At 38.0% G+C, this 21,622-nt stretch overlaps 1 protein-coding gene across 3 annotated transcripts in view; it reads left to right on the forward strand.

Annotated features, from left to right (window-relative positions):
- The window catches only part of ptprub (protein tyrosine phosphatase receptor type Ub), a 298,931-nt gene that overhangs the window by 252,399 nt on the left and 24,910 nt on the right, over positions 1 to 21,622 (forward strand). For all 3 annotated transcript variants that reach the window (XM_088326610.1, XM_088326611.1, XM_088326612.1), the window contains 5 exons: positions 2,580 to 2,677; positions 6,157 to 6,273; positions 11,111 to 11,265; positions 12,016 to 12,151; positions 13,685 to 13,834. In XM_088326610.1, the coding sequence (XP_088182736.1) occupies positions 2,580 to 2,677; positions 6,157 to 6,273; positions 11,111 to 11,265; positions 12,016 to 12,151; positions 13,685 to 13,834 (656 nt within the window). The remainder of the gene's footprint in view (positions 1 to 2,579; positions 2,678 to 6,156; positions 6,274 to 11,110; positions 11,266 to 12,015; positions 12,152 to 13,684; positions 13,835 to 21,622) is intronic.

Genomic DNA, 21,622 nt, shown 5'->3' on the forward strand with positions numbered 1-21,622 from the left:
AGCTAGAAATCACATCGTACTGATCACTAAAAACACATTTAAATAGTAATTGAACCTAAAATATACAGTAATACGATAAACTGAAATGGCTGCGCATTAATATTAAGAGTATTAGCCACGTTGTGACATTAAACCATTTTTGGGTGCCATTTCCCTTTTTAGCAGGGTCCTTAGTACATGAGAATAGAAAATAGTAATAGTGCGTCCAGGTGTAGAATAAAATAGAATAGAATAGAATATACCTTTATTGTCATTATTACAAAATGGGTTAACATATTGTGACAACGAAATTGGGCCAAAATGTAGGCCAAAGTCCTGAAACTGCCCAAGTATGTAATTGTCTACACATATCTCATCTCATCTCATTAGCCGTACCGCTTATCCTCATTAGGGTCGCGGGGGGGCTGGAGCCCATCCCAGCCATCTCCGGGCAGTGGGCAGGGGACACCCTGAACTGGTTGCCAGCCAATCACGGGGCACACAGGGACAGACAACTCATTCGCCCATTCACACCTAGGGACAATTTGGACCGGCCAATTCACCTGAAATGCATGTTATATTGTTTGGAAAAGATTCACCTAAAAATTCAAAGAATTCAAGGGAAACACAAAAGATAACTGGCCTGCAAGAGTAGAATGTCTTTCCGTGAAAGCTGCCGAGTGAACAAAACCAAAAATGCCAATCAAGTTTTCACATCTGGGGTAACCTACCTGACTTTCTGTAAAATATGGTAGTGGTATTTAAAGTTGTTGTGTTCTGGGAGAGTGGGATGTCTTTCTAGACAAAATGCTGAGTCATCAAAACCGAATGTGCTGAGTCAACTTTTTCTGCATGTGTCATGTTTAAGTCGACCCCTCTAAATGTCTGCAAGACATTGTGTTAAAATGGAATTTTGTTCTGACCTGAAATAGGGGAATATCTTTCTGTAAAAACTACTCAGTGACATAGCTTCTGAGACTGTTAATGAACACTATACTGTACACTTAAAATTTAAGTTACTGTAAATTCAAATAAATTTACACGCAAACATTTTAACAGCACGGTTTTTAATGTTTTTATTTTAATGAAGTGTAGTGCTGCACAAACTGTGGCTTTGTCAACTGCAGCCACTACTGCTTCCTCATGCCACAGAGCCAGTTCTCCTCTAGAATTTTGTCAAACCAGCTGGGTTTGAAAACCATTCTTCTCCATGTTGCTCTCTCCCACTAACTCCTTGCCGCGTTTCCACAATAACAAGTCTTGTCATCTCGTCAATAATAATGGTTTGTAATTTTGAAATAACAGTCACGCCCCTGGTTGTTTTTATAACCTTGATGACACCTTTTAGTTTTTCAATAGCGTACAAAAAGTAGATGATTGATCATATGCCTTAGTTAGGTCACTCACTATGATTGTGTATCATTTCCTGCTTTGTTTCAATTGAATTCATTCTCCTTTTTCTCTCAAAAAACACCAGACCGTTTCCTTTTCTAGAACACATGGCTAGCAAAATGCCACAAAAGGAGATTGGCCAGGCAGTTTGGCATAACGCTCAAGCGCTCTTTTATAGCAAAATGTACACATATAAAATATACAACGTATGGAATCAAAACTGTACTGGCTTTTGAACGTTACTTGAATTTTACCAGAGGCGAGTCAGACTCTGTTTCGTTCAACTGTCCAACTGTTCTCTTTAAACGTTTGTAGGTCACTGTACAACTGTTATTATACGCAAGGTTTGCTTTGCAAACAGTGCAAGTTGGCTCTTTGTTTTCAGTAACCAGGCTTAAGTGCTCCAATTTGTTTATGCCGTAATTTCCGTATATTTGTTATCGCTCAAGACAGAAACACAATTGCGCATGCTCAACTTATAGCAGAGATTTTATTGATGTAGAGAGGCCTCAGTCTGTTGACAGAACGTGTTTCTATAATCGATTTTTGTCAACGTCGACAAATCGTTGCTGGCCTCGTCTTGAGTGGTCTCAAGTAGTAGCCTCTGGTACTACTCATAGCTTGGATTTACCTTCGTACCCTGAGCAAGATCCAAATAAGCTCGTATATCAAACATTTTCTTGTCTAGAGGTGCTTGTATGAATAGGTACCACAGTATTGCTAGTCTCCGCAGCATAGTAGAGCCTTGCTAGACACCAAGAGAATATTGGGGCTCATCCATTACCATTTGCCGTCAACTCCAAATTACGCTCCACTGACTCCAAATTGTGAAGAAGCGTGTCATCTCCTCGGTAGCTCCCGTCACTCATATCGCTCTTTCACAGACTGGGAGTAGAGGAAGAAAGATGCCAATGGGCACGCTGTCGCGCCCGTTTCTTGTTTAAAAGGTACTCCTCGCTCCTTTAAACGTCTCGTGGATGATTGATGGTCCTCTGGGCTGTCATCATCATCATCATCTGCTGCAGTTCTGTCACATGTCACTTCTTTTTTTCTGCTGGAAAGTCTCTTACATGGCTTTATGAAATGAACAATTGAGTGAGATGGAGCCATCAGAGGAAGGACACAAAGGTCCTAATAATACAGAAGGTCTCATTGCAACAGATGACAGGTGGTTGATGCTCTCTTTTTTCCATGCCTTTGCTCACCAGGACCAAAGCAGGAGACGCTGTACGATTTTTGGAGGATGGTGTGGCAGGAAAATTGCTACAGCATCGTCATGATCACAAAACTGGTGGAAGTTGGAAGGGTAAGAGAAAAAAACAAAAAGACAAAAATGTGTCTTTTGTAATTTAAAGGGTGATTGTGTGTTATGCCCGCTTTGAGACTGGGAGGTCGGGGTTCGCGCCCCGGCCGAGTCATTCCTAAGACTTAAAAAGTGGTCGGCGGCGCCCTCTGTTGGCTGCGGCTGCATCGGCTCGCTACAACGGGTCAGGTGCAATCGACATTTCGTTCTGTGTACATTGTTACACAGAATGACAATACAAGGAAATTATTATTATTATTATTATTATTATGTAGCACCTTCTTGTGGTGAATAAAGAACTTCATTCATTAAAAAAATATTGCTTTGAATAATAAGAAAAGCTACATGTACATGAACTATCATATGAACTAGAATTTTTATACAAATACTCAAAGGTTGACAAATTCCTTTACATAACATGAGGCTCACCTAAGGGGACCTGACATGATTGACATGCTTATCTTTCTGCTACGGGTACCCCCAAAACCTTGTGATAGGCTGGGCAAGAAATGAGGACAAATATTGAGCATTCTATTCACTATATGTCCCTGTAGTTTCTATTCTTCCTTGTACTTTGTAACACTATTTTTCAGTTGCACTACACAACACAGTGACATCTAGTGGTCTAACATTGTATAGTGTTCCTTTAAACTGTATAGACAATGCTTAATTTGTATTATGTCAGCCCCATTGAAAACATAATTCCAAAAGTGTTTAATAGCTTACACTTGTGGCCTTGACACAAACCTAAATGTTTTATAAACCCACCAAATGTTTTTTTAATTTAGATTAAACAAACTTCACACAAAGAAGTCTGATAAAACCAACAGAATGCTAATTGATACTTTCCACATTATATTCTTTTTTGCTATGACCGGGTGGAAACATATGTGTCTTGGTGAAGGATGTGCGCCACCAGGCTATACTTGCCAAAGACAAACCACAGGAAATGGTGCCCTTACGACCCTAGTGGTTAAGGGATCCAACCAACCAAACATATTGTTTGTATTACTGTATATTGGTTTTAGTTTTATTCTACTTCCCTGTGAAGTTGAGTGATTTAATTCAATATATTGAAAAAAAATACTCAAATTGTGCAAATTGGTGCTCCCCATTTCAATAAATTGCCAGGTTAATTTGTCTCTTTGATGTTAAATTTTGTAAATCTAACTTTTTTCATCAAATCTGATGTAAATTTATGGATGTGATGTTTAAAGGGAAATTGTTATCAACACATCCTACTGTTAAAAAAAAATATTTGAAAAAACAATAGTGATTTAAATAATCAGCAAACTTACATTGACTGTTGCATAAACATGCACTTTTTGTTGAATACTCGTAGTTCAAGAAATCTCATTTATTTTACATACAATGAGGCTAATTTGGAAGGAGTTGACATGATAGTCCGCCATCTTGCTGCTGAGGGTACCCAAAAAAACAAAACGCTTGTTAAAGGCTTGGCAAAAATGAGAAGAAAAAAGGTGCAGTTTGGTCACTCCTAGTCCATGTCGTTAGCATTTTTCTTTGTGCTTTGTAGCACTCATTTTCGGTTTTACTACACAATACAGCGCCTCTAGTGGTCAAATATTACACAGTGTCCCTCTGAAATGAGAAAAATAATATTTAAAATGAACATTGTCATCTGCAAAGATTTTTTTAATTAAGAACATGAGGATTTTTCATGTTTACTATATGTTTTTTAAATATTTTTTCGCTTGCGCCCTCCTTCTTTTGCGTTAAGCTAATCTTGCGACAGAGAACTTGACCTTTTTCTGTAAACTAAATACATATATGTAAATGAAACCTTCTCTCTTAATGGATTTTTTTTGGAGTTGGCATCAAGGAAAGGCGGGTAACTAATTTGAGTCTCGATTGCACTACACAATACAGCGACATATAGCGATGATATATTACAGAGTGTCCCTTTTACGGACTTCAGTAGAATGTAATATTTAATCATGTCTGAAAAATGGCAATAAAAACACACACCTTCACATATTTCAGTAAGAAATGACAAGCGGTATTTCTGTTCTTTGGTATTACTCCTCAAATGTCCTATGATGTAGCATGAACAAATGATATATGTCCTACCTTACTAGTTTGGGTAACAAGGTTTGTTCTATTGTTCTCCCATGCAGTAAAGAATGTCCTGTTTCACCATAAGTAGATCCATTTTTATCCAATCATGTCATTACTGCACCGGATGTTTAAAATCACACCATTTTGGAACTTGACCCTCACACGCAATTTGCTTTTCCATTTGGGAACACAGCCAACAAATAAGCAGTGGATGAGTTGAAGGTGATGCCATATTATACCTTATCTATTTATTTGTTTGCGGATGATTATTCAATGACCATGCACACACATCTCAGAACAGATTCCTCACTCCCCCCCAAAAAATAAAATTAAGTAAAGAAACTCTTCATGGCCTTGAAGGAGGTCAAAAGCACAATGGAATTCTGAATGTGGGTGCAACGGCCATGACATAAGGCTGTTGCCAGTTAACTCATTCAATGCCGGTTGTGCTAGCCATTTTTTTTGCCATAGTGACTTGTTTTTGAAAGTCTACCGAATATTTTGTTCCGTAGCTATACAGGCATAACAAAAGAAAGCTTGAACCCTCATCTTTTATTAGAAAAAAAAATGTTTTTAGCTTTAACCATTGTTTAGTTAACAACAGTTGAACATTGCCAAGCTTTTTCCAAAGGTTCTAATATAAGCTGAACTTCAGTGGGTTTTTTTTTAATTTTGTTTTTTTAGCATTTTGTGATACCCACATATATCTAAACAATGCTTTCTATACACAACACAAGGGCCCCTGCTTGCAAAAAAACATTATTATTTTTTTTGCAAGAACACTAAAAAGATGCATGAACTTTGCAAGAACTTTTTAGCACCCGGTGTTCCCAGTAACATGATCACATGATTTTGTTCACCATGGTGATTGTGTTACTGCGGAAGGCCATGAAACGTCACCCCTCTTTGCCGAAAGACGACAAAGAGACTTCGTCTTTTTTTTAGAAAGAAAAAAGCTCGAAGCGTTAAGTGTCTGTATTTTTCCATATATACCATATCCACAATGCTCTATTACGCCCAAACTCTTTATATAGGGCCACTTTAATTGCCGGGTACAGGAATTAAGACTAGTAAGTGGAGGTTTCCTCAATGTGTGGACATAGATCTGATCAAAGCCACTCCTGCCACCTACTGACAGTTTATCCTACTGAAATCATTCCCAGAGGCTTAATACTTACTGATGAGTGGCACCAAACCTTTTTTATTATGATTTTTTTTTTTTTAATGAAACAAACAAAAACATTTTTTTTACGTTTCGGCACTCGGGCACAAAGCTTCTACAAAATGTAATTATACCTTATGGTACCAAATGAGGTAACAAGGTTTTGCAGGCAAAATGTCCTCTGCAGTTTACTTTCAATGTCAAACAAAAAGCTTGACAGTTTCCTATTTTTCATGCCCAGGTGAAATGCTGTAAATATTGGCCCGACGACAGCGAGATGTACGGCGACATCAAAATCACTCTTCTGAAAACGGAGACGCTGGCTGAATACGCAGTTAGAACGTTTGCCTTAGAGAGGGTAAGCTTGTGCTCATTGCACCTTTTTTTTGCTATTATAAGATTTGTTGTGCGAAGGTTGAATCCTTTACGTATGTGATATTCTGTGATATTTACTAATCCCTTCTTTTATCATAGTTTATTCCTTTACATTTTATTCATATCGCTTTTGTAGCTTGCTTTTTCTACCACATTTTGTCTGATTCTCACCATCTTTGAATTATTCATGCAGTTTGGGCTTACTTTTTTCCTTATCCAAAAAAGGTACATTCATACAATTAGGTGATTTTTTATGAATCCTGAAAAACACAAATTTTAACAAAATTTAAATGTGTTATCACTAATATTTTACTATACAATCAAAAATATGTACCATTTCACATTTAAATTTGCATATTTGAATATTTACTGGTTAGAAAGTAAATTACAGGTAATTTGCTTATCAAACTTACCAAAAAGTCCCTTAAACAAATAACAGTTAGTGTTTATGAAAACTACTAAGAATATGAAATATATTTGTACATGGCGTTTCACTTCTGTCTTGTAATTGTTATTTTTTTAACCAATTAAATGATCCCAACTATTAATTTTTAAAGGGTTAACACGTTTGTTTTTTTATTATGTTTTTAGCAAATCTATTGATGCAGTTTTCCTTTTTTTTTAATAAAAGCTGGCATCGCACTATTTGTTTGTTTTTCTACTACAATTTCAATTCTGATTGACTACTCTCATTTAAAAAATACACTCAAATCAAAATGCATTTGCCAAACACTTTTCAGCCAATGAACTGCCACTCTGCTGTATAAAAGCATCAGTATTTACATAAACATCTCATCTCATCTCATCATCCGTACCGCTTATCCTCATATGGGTCGCGGGGGGGGGCTGGAGCCCATCCCAGCCATCTCCGGGCAGTGGGCAGGGGACACCCTGAACTGGTTGCCAGCCAATCGCAGGGCACACAGGGACAGACAACTCATTCACACCTAGGGACAATTTGGACCAGCCAATTCACCTGAAATGCATGTTTTTGGAACGTGGGAGGAAACCGGAGTGCCCGGAGGAAACCCATGCAAGCACGGGGAGAACATACAAACTCCGCACAGGATGTCTGGAGCTGGATTTGAACCCACGACAGGTTCCCATGACATGAACTGTGCCGCACAAGCGCTAACCACTGCGCCGCCGTGCTGCCCTACATAAACATTAAACATGTAAAATATTCAAGCTCATCCCTGTTTTATTTCCCCACCCCCAATTGTAAAGCAATAATTACAATTTAATCTTTTTATTTTATTTTTATTTAATTTATGGACCAATGACAATTATTCAATTACAAACCAAGGCCATCTCTTACTAATTGTTCCCATTATTTTTTATTAAGTGAAAACTATTTTTAACTGTTTTACTTTTTCTGTATTCCCTCTGTATTATTATTTTTTTTTTCGCTTTTAATTTCAGAATCTTTGGGGCAATTCAAACATATTCAGTTCACTAAAGGTCACCGCATATTATCAATCAATTGTTTTTCTTTCAGCCACTCAGTGGGATGAATGGTTTACAGTCTTTTTGTCCAACAGCATTACCTTCTGCACCATTTGAAATTTCTATCACCAGTGGGAGGCCAAATTTAATCCCCAAATGCACATTTGCTACGGGACACTGAAGGAGTTAGAGAAAATGCTGGGTGTGAATTTAGGTCTTGGGCTTATTTCTGCTTCAGTGCTCATCATGGCTTATTAAGAAGTACAGTTTAGACTGTTTCCCCTTACCTGCAGAAGTAAGCCATCAATTTAGAAACAGCCCCTGAAAAACGGATTAAATCCTCGACACCGCCGGATGGTTGCGTGCAGGCAGGTCACATGTGCATCTGCGAAGAATTGAGACTTTATGAGAAGCCGTTTGGGAAGTAAATCATACTTGCTCTCACATTTAACATCATACTCTCACTCATGCAAAACTATAATCTCATACAAACGCAGTCATACCCATGCGCAAACGTTATACAATGTCGTACATACTACTAAACTCTCATTCACATTACTGTAATCTTTTACACACACTACTATACTCTCACAACTATTAATATACTCTTATACACAACTATGTATGGATTGTCACACATATACTTGTTTACTCTCTCACATGTACGAATATAATCTTGTATACACACCACTGTACTCTCTCACACATACTAGTATAATCTCATACATGGACACTTATAATGTGCAGTATTAAACAGGAAGTTAGTTCGGTGTAACTGGAAGACACGTTGCATACCCATTTAGTGATAGGCTTGTACACAGATCAGTGTGCATAGCCATGGTTACCCGATATACCCAAAGCAAAATAACACAGATATGTAAAGTGGTCATTACACAAGTGCGAATAGCCCCGACAGTAAAAGCAATTTTAATGGTTTGTGAGAAAGAATAGTGGTGTGCGTGAGAGAGTATACTCGTGTGAGTGAGAGACTATAGTAGGGTGTGTCCGTGGGAGTATAGTAGTGTGTGTGAGAGAGTATGATAGTGTAGGGGAGAGTTTATAGCAGTGTGTGTGCGTGAGTATAGCAGTATGTGTGTGAGAGTATATCGATATGTCTGAGATAATAGAATAGAATAGAATAGAATATACCTTTATTGTCATTGTTTCAAAATGGGTTAACATATTGTGACAACGAAATTGGACATGACACTCCAGTTTCACACATTCACAGTGAGGTAAAAAAGCCAAGAAGATAATGGAACAGAGAAGATAATGTTATAAAACAAGGAGAATAAGGTTATAGTTATAATTTACACAATATTTACACAAGAAATATCGGCATGTAGGATGTTACATACAGTTTGGTATCGTAAATACAGTTTGGTATCGTAAGGGTTTGTGCAATTATACATTTGGTGCAAAAATAGCAGTATGCGTGTGAGAGTATAGCAATATGTGTGTGAGAGCATAGTTGTGTATGCACTGTATGAAAGTATAACAGTGTGTTTGAGAAAGTATAAGAGTGTTGGTGCATGGGTATGACTGTGTCTGTATAAAAGTATAGTTGTGTATGTGTAAGAGTTAAATGAGGTTAAATATTTGAACAAGAATGTTTTACTTTTCAAACAGCCTCTCATATTGAGAGGTGAAGTCATCATTACTCTAGGTGTGAAAAACCGTTATAGTAATAGAAATCGTAATGGTTTGTGAATAGAATAGAATAGTTGTGTGCGTGTTAGAGTACAATAGTGTGTAGGAGAGTCTCCAGTAGTGGGTGTGTGAAGGTATAGCAATATGTGTGTGAGAGTATACTAGTATGCATACAAAAGCATATTAGTGTCTGTATGAGATATAGTAGTGTGTGTGTATATGCGTGTGAGTGTCATAGTATGTAAGAGTATAGACGTGTTTGTCCATGGGAATGACTGTGTCTGTATAAAACTATAATTGTGTATGTGGAAGAGGACAAAGTTGAACATGAGAGTATGATTTACTTCTCAATCAGCTTCTCATAAGAGTTTGCTGCCTGTCTCTCTGGCACAGCTCTCACAGCGTTTGGCCCGGTTGTCCTTCCTCACCGTCTGTCAATCTCCTGGCGGGCCACACTCTGAGACACGCCAAGCGTCTCCTCAAAGTGACAGCGCCACAAACACGGCATTATCAACACACTGTCATGCTCGCTCTTTTTTGGGTGTGAACTCTTGCTTTTCAAATCAGCAGGAATTTGGAAGCCAGTGACGGCTTTTTTTTTCCCAGGGTTTATGAGCAGGGTGGGGGAGTGGTTGGATTTTTGTCTCCCAACAAATCTTCGCTCCGTAGCTTCACTTTGTCATCTGGGTACACAGGGAGAAATAATCGTGTGGCTGCGACCCAGCTACCCCTCGAGCCTACTGAGTTATATCTTGCCACGTCTGTAAAACTGCATCCGCTGCGAGTCTACCATGCCCCCGAGGTCTGCCTTTCCAACAAGACCTAAGACCCCATATACTCTACCTTTTTCAGGTTTTCCCGCAGATCCTTAAAAGTCATTTAATTTATTATTCTAAAAGTAAGGCTCTAATTGGCATTAAAATGTCTTAAATCCATCCAAATCTCCAGAAAGAGAAAGAGACAAAGAGAAACAAAGAGAGAGAGTGATACAACTACAGTGTCTTTGTGAGAGGCACCTAGTTTTGGCAACATCAAGTTGACATATTTCAACCTGCAGCTCTTTTTTCTCTTTCGCTTCTCACGAGCTGGATTCAATCCCTTAGTAGGCATGATCCGGCCCGCAGGCCGTCTGTTTGAGATCCCTGGTTAAGATAGATAGAAAAGTTACAAAACGGACCTTCCTTTGAGCTAGTCAAGTATCTTGAGCATCACATTTGTAGGTGTGTAATAGTCCCTTTAGAGAACAGCCTCAATATGGTTTAATCAGAGTAGAAAGAGAAGTGGCTGATGACAAGTACATTTTTTTTAGTTTGAGAAATAGACGCCTTGCAGGCCATCAACTTGCAGCCTGATTGAGTAGTAGCTGCGAAACACGAGTGTCAACATCTACAGTGAAAAGGCACCTCTGAAATGCTAAGAAAAAGCCATAACTGAGACCAGCCAACAAAATCAAGAAGATTCATATGGAGAAAAGAGCATGCACATTGGACAACTCATTTGGAAAAATGAAAGTGTGACTTTCTCATGGAAAACGATAAACGGCCTGGGTGACCAGTGATCAGTAGTGTAAGTAATGCCTTCAGCCCCAAAAATCTGTCAAATCAATCACATAGAGGGGAACAATGCCAGATAGGCAACCCCTAACGTCCAGCAAAAAACTCCTGTGGCTCTGATGCAAAATTCTTTGTTTTACACGCTCATGTGAGCTTTGTTTATGTTGGCAGAGAGGCTACTCGACCAAGCATGAGGTCCGTCAGTTTCACTTCACGTCCTGGCCTGAGCACGGGGTGCCCTATCACGCCACTGGTTTGCTGGCCTTTATACGGAGGGTGAAAGCCTCCACGCCACCTGACGCCGGGCCTGTGGTGGTCCACTGCAGGTAAGAGACCCTTCAGCTACTTCATTTTCAAACAACAGACATAAGACATAATGGTGTTGATCAGTTCCCTGCTTGATTCAGGAGGATTAACAATTGGGGTCAACAGTGAGCCGATCCACTACTTGGATAGATTTAACTCAATATTCTGCGTTGTTCCGTACAAACACCCCTTAATAATTGGGTCATTCTATATAAGACATTTAATACTTTGTTTACTTCCATTGAAATATTTCCCCTAAGCTTTTCAATTTGCTTTGCATTGTTCAAAAATGTCTTAAATTATGTCTTAAACTCCATCATAAATCGGTCAATGTGTAGAAACAATCCCGAAAATGGCATCATTTTCGAACTCGGCAATAAAGTGTATTCAATTAATTCATCATTCGAAAAATTGTTCAATCATTAAATCAGGAATTTAGGAGTTCAATGTCTATTACCAGAAGACCGTGCTGATTATTAAACAGTTTGCTGCAGACTTGTCAATGTGGTGTTTGAGCAAGTTAGAAGGTTTGCTCAGTTGCTTGAAATCCTTGAAAATGAATGAATAACTAGATGGATGGAAATTAAAAAGTTCGTTACAAAAAACAAAAACTGGTTAAAATTTAGGCCACTAGATGAGGAAATCACATATCTTTAGGTCATCAAGCCTGTGTTCTTTGATACCCGGGCACTTGTTGAAGAAGTGCCTGGGAAGACTTGAGGAGTTCCCTAATGTTTTTGTTTTTATTTTTTTCTTGCTTTGCACGACAGCGTGGGAGCAGGTCGCACAGGCTGCTACATTGTGCTGGACGTCATGTTGGACATGGCTGAGTGTGAGGGTGTGGTGGACATCTACAACTGCGTCAAGACGCTCTGCTCCCGGCGCATCAACATGATCCAGACAGAGGTCAGATCAACTTACAATATACATATATGTACACCGTATTTATTTGTGTATAACACACATCTTTTTACCTGAATAAGAACTCAGAGATTATTTCGTGCTTGGTAGTAGATTACCGCGTTTGTGCAATGATTGCTCACTCGACAATATCTCAGACCACAATTGCAAAACATTGGATGCATTAGGAGTTAAACCAAGATCACGGTAGTGAGAGCGCTGGGTCCCATCCACTAAAAACTAGGGATAGAGAATCAACTGTAAAGTCCTGCTCCACACCAACATTGCCATTCATAACATTGCCCTTCCCTACCTCTCCGACCTCCTTCACACTGCCACGCCATCCCGCACCCTCAGAGTATCTTTCTCCCCCCATCTCACTATACCCTGCGCCCGCCTCAGCTCCATGGGGAGCAGAGCTTTCAGTTGCTCTGCCCCCCAGCTCTGGAACTCATTGCCGCCTGACCTCAGAAATTCTGCGACCCTGTCCACCTTCAAATCCAGACTCAAATCTCACCTCTTCAAACTTGCCCATCTCCCTCAAACATTGCCCCGTTTAACTATAAAGTGTTTTATTGGTTATTTATTACTTGCTTGTTTTACTCTCGTTTTAGTCTTTGTTTATCGTTCTGTCCTACTCATATGTACAGCGACCTTGGGTGTCCTGAAAGGTGCTCATGTATTATTATTATTATTATTATTATTATTTTTATATGGATGACACACAAAGAGGCATTGGTGTTTATCTCATTTTCACACTGTTTTTCTCTATGGTACCAGGGACGAATGTTAGAGAATATATGAATCAAAGTCTTCCTAAAAGACTCAAAAAAGCATGACGAGGGAAATAACTCTCTGGTATTATATCTGATGGAAAACTGGACTTTAAAGGACAATAAATAAATACATTGTAAATGATATGTTGGTGTTAATTTTTATCATGGCATCACATATTCAAGGTTTGTCACTTACAATGCTTAGTTCGAGCTGAGAAAAAGTGAATTCAAATTTGGGGGTACACGTAATAACACGAGTGGGCATTACACATACGGTGTATATTTGTACCTTACAAAAGGGATAATTATTTAGGCTACAAACATTTTTCTTGTTTAAAACACTAAAAGGCTTGCTTTTTGTTGTTTCAGCTCCCATCATGCTGATAGTATAAAGGTCATCTTTGTTAAGTGTTTGCTTCGTAGGCACATCCTGTTGTTAAGATGCGCGAATCATTTGCATTTTCAATGTTTATTATGCAAATCCGACGCTGGTGTTTCTGTTTGTTACGTAAGTAGCCATTTGCCACTTTCCCTTAATTAAAAGCCCCGCGATCTGCAAATGTTTGTTTTCTTGAGGATAGGAGTTTAGTCCTGCATGACAATATGACGCTTTGCTGTACGTTCATGTTTTTAATTGAGAAGATAGCTGTTCGTCGAAATGTGTAGCACCAATTTTTTCCCCACTACACTTTCTGAGCAAAAGTGCGTGTCTGTGAATAATGCATGTTATTTGTTTTGTACCGTCCTTTGACTGTGCATACAGGAGCAGTACGTTTTCATCCATGATGCTATTTTGGAGGCCTGCTTGTGCGGCGAGACGGCCATCCTGGTCAACGAGTTTGCCGTTGCCTACAGAGAATTACTGAGAGTGGATTCCCAAAGCAACTCTTCGCCGCTCCGAGAGGAGTTTCAGGTCAGGGTTGTTTTTGGGACTGATGCCCCAAAGTCGTAGTTCACAGGAAGTATTGTCACAGTCAAACAACTAACATTTTGATATTCTTCCAAGAACTTTTTTTCTTTACATACGCTCATATAAACTGAATTAAGAACTATAAAATACAATACTAAAATAAGGGCTTTAGCTTACATGTGCATGAAACAAATAGGAACACAATGGGGGGGCTTTGCCTGGCCCCTGTATCTCAGCCTCCATCTTGTCTCCACAAAAGCTCATGGCAAAGCAGTGTCCTCATTCTCCCCCCTATTCTTTTCTACTCAGTCAATTGACGCTGTCATGATTGTGGTTGACAGAGACCTTACCTCATTCTACTGTGATTTTGTTTGTTTTATTGCCTTTTTTATTCTCTAAAAAATAGATTCCAAAAAAATTAGTGATAGGGGCAATGTAAAGTGCAAAACACTGTCAACAATCGAGCTTAACGTAAATTCTTTCAAATTGTTTTGTTTGTATCTTCATTACCTGTATACTAATCTTTATAATATACACATTTAAATTATTATTGTTGTTTATGTAAAGTTTTATTTATATTTTGGACACGTTTTTTTTCATGTGTGGCTATTTAAAGCAGTTCTAGGAGTTTGGCTTTTGTGTGATTTAGGGTTATATGCGAGTATATGCAGTAATTTATTTTATAACCCTCAAAGTTGGAGTTAATGATAAAAAGAGACTCTAACATTAAAACACACTACAATCTAACGTAATGCTTAAGTTAAAGCAGTAAAGCTGCTTTACTTCTTAAGTTTAACTGAGTTAATGCAGCTTTAATAATAGAATTCAGCATCAAAGCTTGAACTTGAGCCAATAAATAAAGACTTTTAAAATTGAAATCTTATGATTTGAGGTTTGAACCCAAATTCTAACACAAGAGTGTGAATATGACAAAAATATCCTTTAACTTGTTTTTCTTCAAATCATTCAGTAAAGTCGGCTTTATTGTATTTTTTTAATGTTGTCAAAGTTGAAAACTTAGAGCTTTGACTTTTTTAACTTTGCAATGGCGGGAACACAGCAATGATGTGGATTTCACTCAAAAGTGAAATTTAGTGTTTGACTAAAGCAACAATAAAATAAAACTAACACAGAAATAGGTTTTCTTTCTAAAATGTAATAAACTTGCTGTAAAAAAATTCTAACTATTATAGGCCCAATAAAACAAAAATCTGTAAACTTCATAAAAAATATCCTGTTTCACAGTGACATATGTCAAACACCAACACGGCTAAACGTTATTCTGCTTCTGACTCAATCGGTTTTCTTATTATTTAGAAATGTTTTGTGCAAATTTGAAATATTTTTCCCCAAAACTTTGGTAAAAAACTCAGCTTCTGACTCAGTCCGTCATCCTATTATCTTGAAATATTTTGTGCAATTTTTAACCATTTTCCCCCAAATTTTGGTTAAAAAAGATCCAAGTTGTTGTTGAACATATTTTTCAAACACGATATCAGCACGAATCTCTTTGATGTAGGATTGTAAACCTTTGTAGCTAGACTTGTACGCTTTTATTACGACGTATCCATTATTCATTCGCCGAGTATATAAAAGTCTTGCAATGATACACAACAAACACAAATTCATTTTGAAGGTTCCTTCCTTGGCACGAGCCACCTCTCCATAATCTGTTACGTTTTCATGCAAATAAACCTGAAAAATGCAATGAAAATGCAAATTGTGTGTGAACTTTGAAAGGATGTTGCACTCGACCCTATATTGCATAGTAACCGCACACCGTCGTAACCGATTATATCCCCAACGAAAAATCTGCCGACAGTGAGTACAGCTGCTCGGCTTTATTAAAACATTTTGAAATGCAGCCAGAAAGCAGGAAGTAGTTTAATGAGCTAGTGTTGTTGTGTTTCCCCCGAATGCGCTTGCAGAGACTGGTGTGCGCGATTGTGTATTGTGCGCCGTGATTATAGAGCCACTTCACTGTGCGACTGCATTAAAATCTCTGGTTCGGGAACAACACGGTCACTGCACGTTTTATTCGATGTTGATAAGGAGTGAAGAGAACCAGCTGTGTTCCCGCCTTCGCCCCCGTCCCGCCGCAGCGCAAGCGCACCGAGATCATCGAGTGCAATGAATCCTCTTTTTGCATTTCAAAGCGAAACTGGGGGTAGCTCGTGCGCTTCCTTTAATTTGACGCGTTTTTATTCTGTATGTTCTACGCAGGAATTACCGAGCATGTATGTTAGGGATTCGGAACATGCGCGACCAGCGTGACACTGTAATTGCAAGCATGCCTTGCATTGATGATGCCGCCTTATTCGACTGTGACTGTTGTTCAAAAGATTCCCCTGCGACCCAAAAGCGCTTCACTTTGTTACAAATGTTTGAGTTTCATCATGGAAGTGAAGCCTTGGCCAGGCAAAGGTTTCTTCTCTGTTGTACTTGTCAGATGGCAACATTATCAAATCAATACAAAAAACTAATATAGACTGGAAATTTAAGGAAAAATCCATTAAATACAGATGCTGCCCTACTCACGAACGGTTTTGGATCGTGACTGATCTGGCTGTGGTATATATAATGAGGTTTATATAAATATGTTTAAGGCTTGTATAAGTAAGCTGTATTGGTTTGTACTATAAAAATAAACATTTAGAATAGAATAGAATAGGATAGAATATACCTTTATTGTGATTGTTACAAAATGGGTTAACATATTGTGACAACGAAATTTAAAAAGTAGTATGCTCTATAAAGATAAATAAAGTTGAGTTTAACTTACTTTATTACTTAGATGCGCTTCAAGAGGTCCTCCTCTGTGGTAAAAAGTAGCCGAAAAAAAGCGTTATGACTATTTTCTCAACCGCATCAAGCTTTCTTATTTCACTTTCATTACAAAGGAACCAGCTCACCTCTTCTTTACACTTTACAGTACACCAACCCTATTGAATGGATGCACGAGATGTCAAACAATAAAAACGTCAAAATTCTGAGCGCGCTGGAGATTCAGTACACGAAGCACTGTATGTTTACACACTAACTTGGAAGTAGAAGCCAGATTTTTTCTTCGGGGTGGATGCTGGGTGACCTCTCACAGCGCAACACACGGTGGAAAGAAGCACTATAGTAATGACCTGTATTCGGAAAAAGGTGCACACAATAAAAAAATCTAACTTACAGCAATGTCCAGATATTTTCCGAGATTCCCAAAAAGATGTTCCTATCTACCGTTTTACGCAAGTCGAATAGTCGCACGTAGGGGAGAGTCTGTACTCTTTCATAAAAGGGTGCATTTTTCAAATACTTGTAGGTCAAGACATTTGTATTTATTTTATTTAACATGAGGCTCACCCAGAGGGAACTGACACTATGCACTATTCTTTATCATTCACAAACATTGCACGATTTTTATAATTTAGGCCAGTCTCTAAGCACTACATTGTAAACATGTTTTTTATTTTTATCTTGATAGTCTTATCTTTTTTTTCTCTTCAAAGTCTTTAATACATGTTTACCCTGGAGTGCCATGTCTATTCTCAGTCCATACAATGTATAGTTTTGTTTATTTGAAAAGGTACAAGTATGCTCCATCGACTCATGTCACATACTATAACATTTTAACCAAAGCTAATTCACAATGACTGTTCCCAGAAGGGTTTTTACCGAAAAAAAAAAAACACACAAAATACACAATATTATAAAACAGCACAATTGTAGAGGCTCCAGGTGGTCACATGTCTGACCTCTGATTAAAAAGTCTTTAAGTTTATGTTTAAAAATGACTCAGTTTGACTCTTCTTTTAGTTTGGTGGGTAAACAGTTCCTGGCTTTAGTGTCTTGTACAGTAAAAGTGCCCAAAGGTAGTTTTCCACCTTGGAACTTGACTGTTCCCGCTCTGTGCTCCTCTGGTTCTGGAGCCCACAGCTCTGAGGGTAATGGTAAATGGTCTGCATTTATATAGAGCTTTTCAAGTCAATGAAGACCTCCCAAAGCGCTTTACAATGTGCTTCACACTTACCCATTCACACACACACACACACACACACACCAATAGCGCCCATGCAACCATGCTAGGCGGCGACCTGCTTATTGGGGGCATCACACGACATGTAACACTGAGGATCTGCCATCTCTTGATCCCAAGACGAGCGCTCTACCTGGAACTTTTTTTCACTAAGAACCTGTGGGCCTTGTTGATGCAAGCATTTTTTATCAATGACAATAAAGACATTTAAGTTCAATTCATTTTTTCAGCTACAGGTACATCCAAAACTATGAAGCTTGTAAAAGCATGGGCCCAATTTTTTTTAAAAAGTGGTGGGGTCAGGTGATTTTGTTTCTCAGTAGTTTGTATTTGTCCTTGTAGCACTTATTTTCCTTTTCACTAAACAATAGAACAACATCTAGTGATCATATATTGCACATTATCCCCCCTAAAACGGCGATAGGAAGTTAGCACCCATACTAAGGGAAGCGACAAGTATATATAGTCGTCAGGATTGATATAAATGTCACAAATTAGTTAGTATCTTTCTCTTGAAAGTTTTGTAAGAAACAAGCTTAAACATTGCCAGGCTTGGCATTCTACTCGGCAAGGTGGTTTGTTGAAAAAGTGTCAGGGAACCACTATGGAGTGCCAAAGAGCCACATGGCCTTGTGCAATTACAGAGCTGCTTGTACACAAAAGCAGGTGTTTATTGAAAACGTAGCTAAAAACAGTCGCAGAAGCCTAAAGTACATCTGTGTAAAGTTTTACTAAAATTGGTTTTGATGTTTCGTAGCATATGAGCCACATACGAACACACGCACGCAAATAGTTCAGATGTGTGAGTTTATCTCTCGTAGTTTTGTGGTCGCAAATTTTCCACCTTGCAAATGTAGTTACCGTATATGTGTGACTTTTTTTAACCCGCAAATAAGCAAGGTAAATTTGTGTCCAAGTTTGATTTTCACACAAATACGCCATTTTGTAAAGGGACACATTTGCTTGTTTATTTCTTGCAAACTTGCTTCTTTATAATGTCTGTTTATTTCTGTCAAAAAATGTGGGTTTTGCTGTCACATATTAACCAATTTTGATGTCTAGAGTTTGCATATAAATCATTCATAGATATGTGGGAGCTTGGTATATTGTTTTCCCTTTCTGATCAATTTTAAGATGTTCCTTTATACAGTAATTTATTTGTTTATTGTTTGAATCAGTCTGGTTGAGATATATGTTGAAGCACATCTGGAAAATTCAACTCCATTTAGGAATGAATTGCCTTAAACTGAAGAAACCAAAATTTAGTTATCTGGGCAGAACAAGAGCAGAAAAAGAACACATTATTCCAAGAATAACACTTGCCATCTACAGTAAAGTTTGGTGGTGGTCTCACTCTGCTGTGTGCCAAATGCAAGTACTGGCAATCTTGTTAAACTTCGTATGGATTCCAGTCAGTTTCAGCAAATACTTACAAACGATGTACAAGAATCAATGACAAAATCGAAGTTGTGCTTGGGCTCGATACTTCAACAAGACGATGACACACGGCTCAAATTCTACTAAGGCATTGATCCAGAGAAGTACACGCTTCTTGAATGGCCATCTCAGTCCCCAGACCTGAATATTATTCAAAATTGTCTGTGGTGTGATATAAACCATCAAATCTGATTTGAGATGTTTTGTCAAGAAGAATAGTCAAAACTACCTTCAACCAGAATCCAGACCCACAATGGAACCTATACAAAGTGTTTTGAGGCTGTAATTTCTGGAAAATGAGAATCTACTAAGTATTATTTCATTTTTCTGTTGGGGCGGCCACATTTTTGCATGTGTCTACTTTTATGGTATTGATTATTGCACTCTTGGACTCTTTGAATAGCAAAATACCATTGTAAGGTCCACCTGATTATAAGGCGCACCCTCACAATATCCATCTGTGAGCTGTTCATTTCATATATAAGGCTGTAAGGTGCATGAAAAAAAAAAACATCAGAATAGAGAAATAATTAAAAAAAAAACCTTTACATAGAATATAGATTGTCGTAATTGTCAACTTTATTACTTAATATTCTATATGCACAACATTAATGTTGGGCACGTTAGTTTAGAAAGCTAATGAGATATAATTACTCACTACTTCTAAAATTAATTGAGATAGTAACTGAGTTACTCCATAGTAAAAGTAACTGGTTACGAAGTACAGTGACTATTTCTGTAACTTTAAAAAAATAATGTCAAAAAAAAAATCGAATTTTTCTGTGCAGTATTTGTGTCAGTTGAATAGAGAAGAACAGACAGGGAGTGGTGTTATAGAACCTTGTAATATGTATTGCATCACTAGCTACAGATTTATCCTACACTTGAAGTGCCTCAAAAATAAACAATAAAAATCTAATAAGATAACAATCAGCAGTAAACAATATAAAGTGAGTTTCATAAATTAAATCAAACTCTCACAACCTGAGACAACTGGTCAAGTAGACCTAGCCTACTGTACTCCGGGTAATTTGTTCACAACTAAAGTCAATTGTAAAACATTTTAAATTGAGTTTCACTTTATAGAATTACTCACAATCTCTGGTAGCCAGACAACTGCTCAATTAGACATATGCTACTGTACTTCAAGTATTCTTACACAACAAAGGTAAACAGTTTGGCAATATAACGTGTGTGTAACACTGCAGTGTAAAATGAATGAATCAAACTCTCACAACCTGAGACAACTGGTCAAGTAGAAATCTGCAACTGAGCTTGAAATATTTTGTTCACAACAAAAGTCAACAGTAAAACAATATAAAGTGACTTTCTAATCCCTATATCTACCTCTCTCACTCCCTCCCCTCTCTCCTGCCTCTATCCCCCATTTCTCTGTCTGTGACAATAATTCTCTCAGTGAGGAGAGAGCAGCAGTTTTAGAACAAGTGTTTAAAAACACAGGTAATGCTGAGAAAGAATCCTTCACGGGTTTACCCTAACGAAATGTTAAGTATTGTGAATTTGATTGCACTCTTACTCGTGATATTACGGTCGGACGTTCTCCTTTGTCATCATGCACACATTGTTTCGTGTTATAAGCCAAAAGGCTGACCGAGGATATTCTGCTTCTCTATGCTGAGTTCTTCTAGACAAAGTACAGCACTACTTTTGACCATCAGTAACAGTAACGGCAGAAAAAATAATCCGTTGGATTAACCCGTTACTGAAAAATAACAATGTTACACAACAGTCTTCTTTATAATGGCATTTTCCCCAACAGTGTCAGGTCAGGTCATGTTTATTTATATATCCCTCAGTCACAAGGTCTAGAACCTACATGAGGGCAAGGAAAAACTCAAAAACATCAGCATGAGAAAAATACGGAAACCTTGAGAAGGGGCCGCACATGTGGTAATCCACCTTCCATAATGAATCGGCTCCAATGGATGTTGCATGAAATACAGGTAAAGACGGAATGTTCAGTTGAAAGCTTCCTGAGGTCAACATCCTTCATAAATATAAGCGTGTTTTAATCCTAGATTTCAACACTGAGGTTGCAGATTGAATATCTGAGTGCAGAGCACAACATTCTGCACAGATTAGATTATTTCGTCTGGCCCCACGAGCAATTATGCAATAAATAAGACACATAACGAGGTAAAAAAAAAGCATGTCGATATTTATAAGGGTTAGAATAAAACAATGTGTAAAGTATTAGCGGGAGAAATAGTATGAAATCTGGAAATCTGAATTCACAACTAAATTAACTTGATTTGTTCATAAATGGCTGACGTATGTAGAAGCATTTCGTTGTATTCTTACGCTTTTCT

The sequence above is a fragment of the Urocampus carinirostris genome, chromosome 2 (assembly GCF_059441175.1).
Source record: "Urocampus carinirostris isolate Australia breed hairy pipefish chromosome 2, RoL_Ucar_1.0, whole genome shotgun sequence".
Taxonomy (NCBI): domain Eukaryota; kingdom Metazoa; phylum Chordata; class Actinopteri; order Syngnathiformes; family Syngnathidae; genus Urocampus; species Urocampus carinirostris.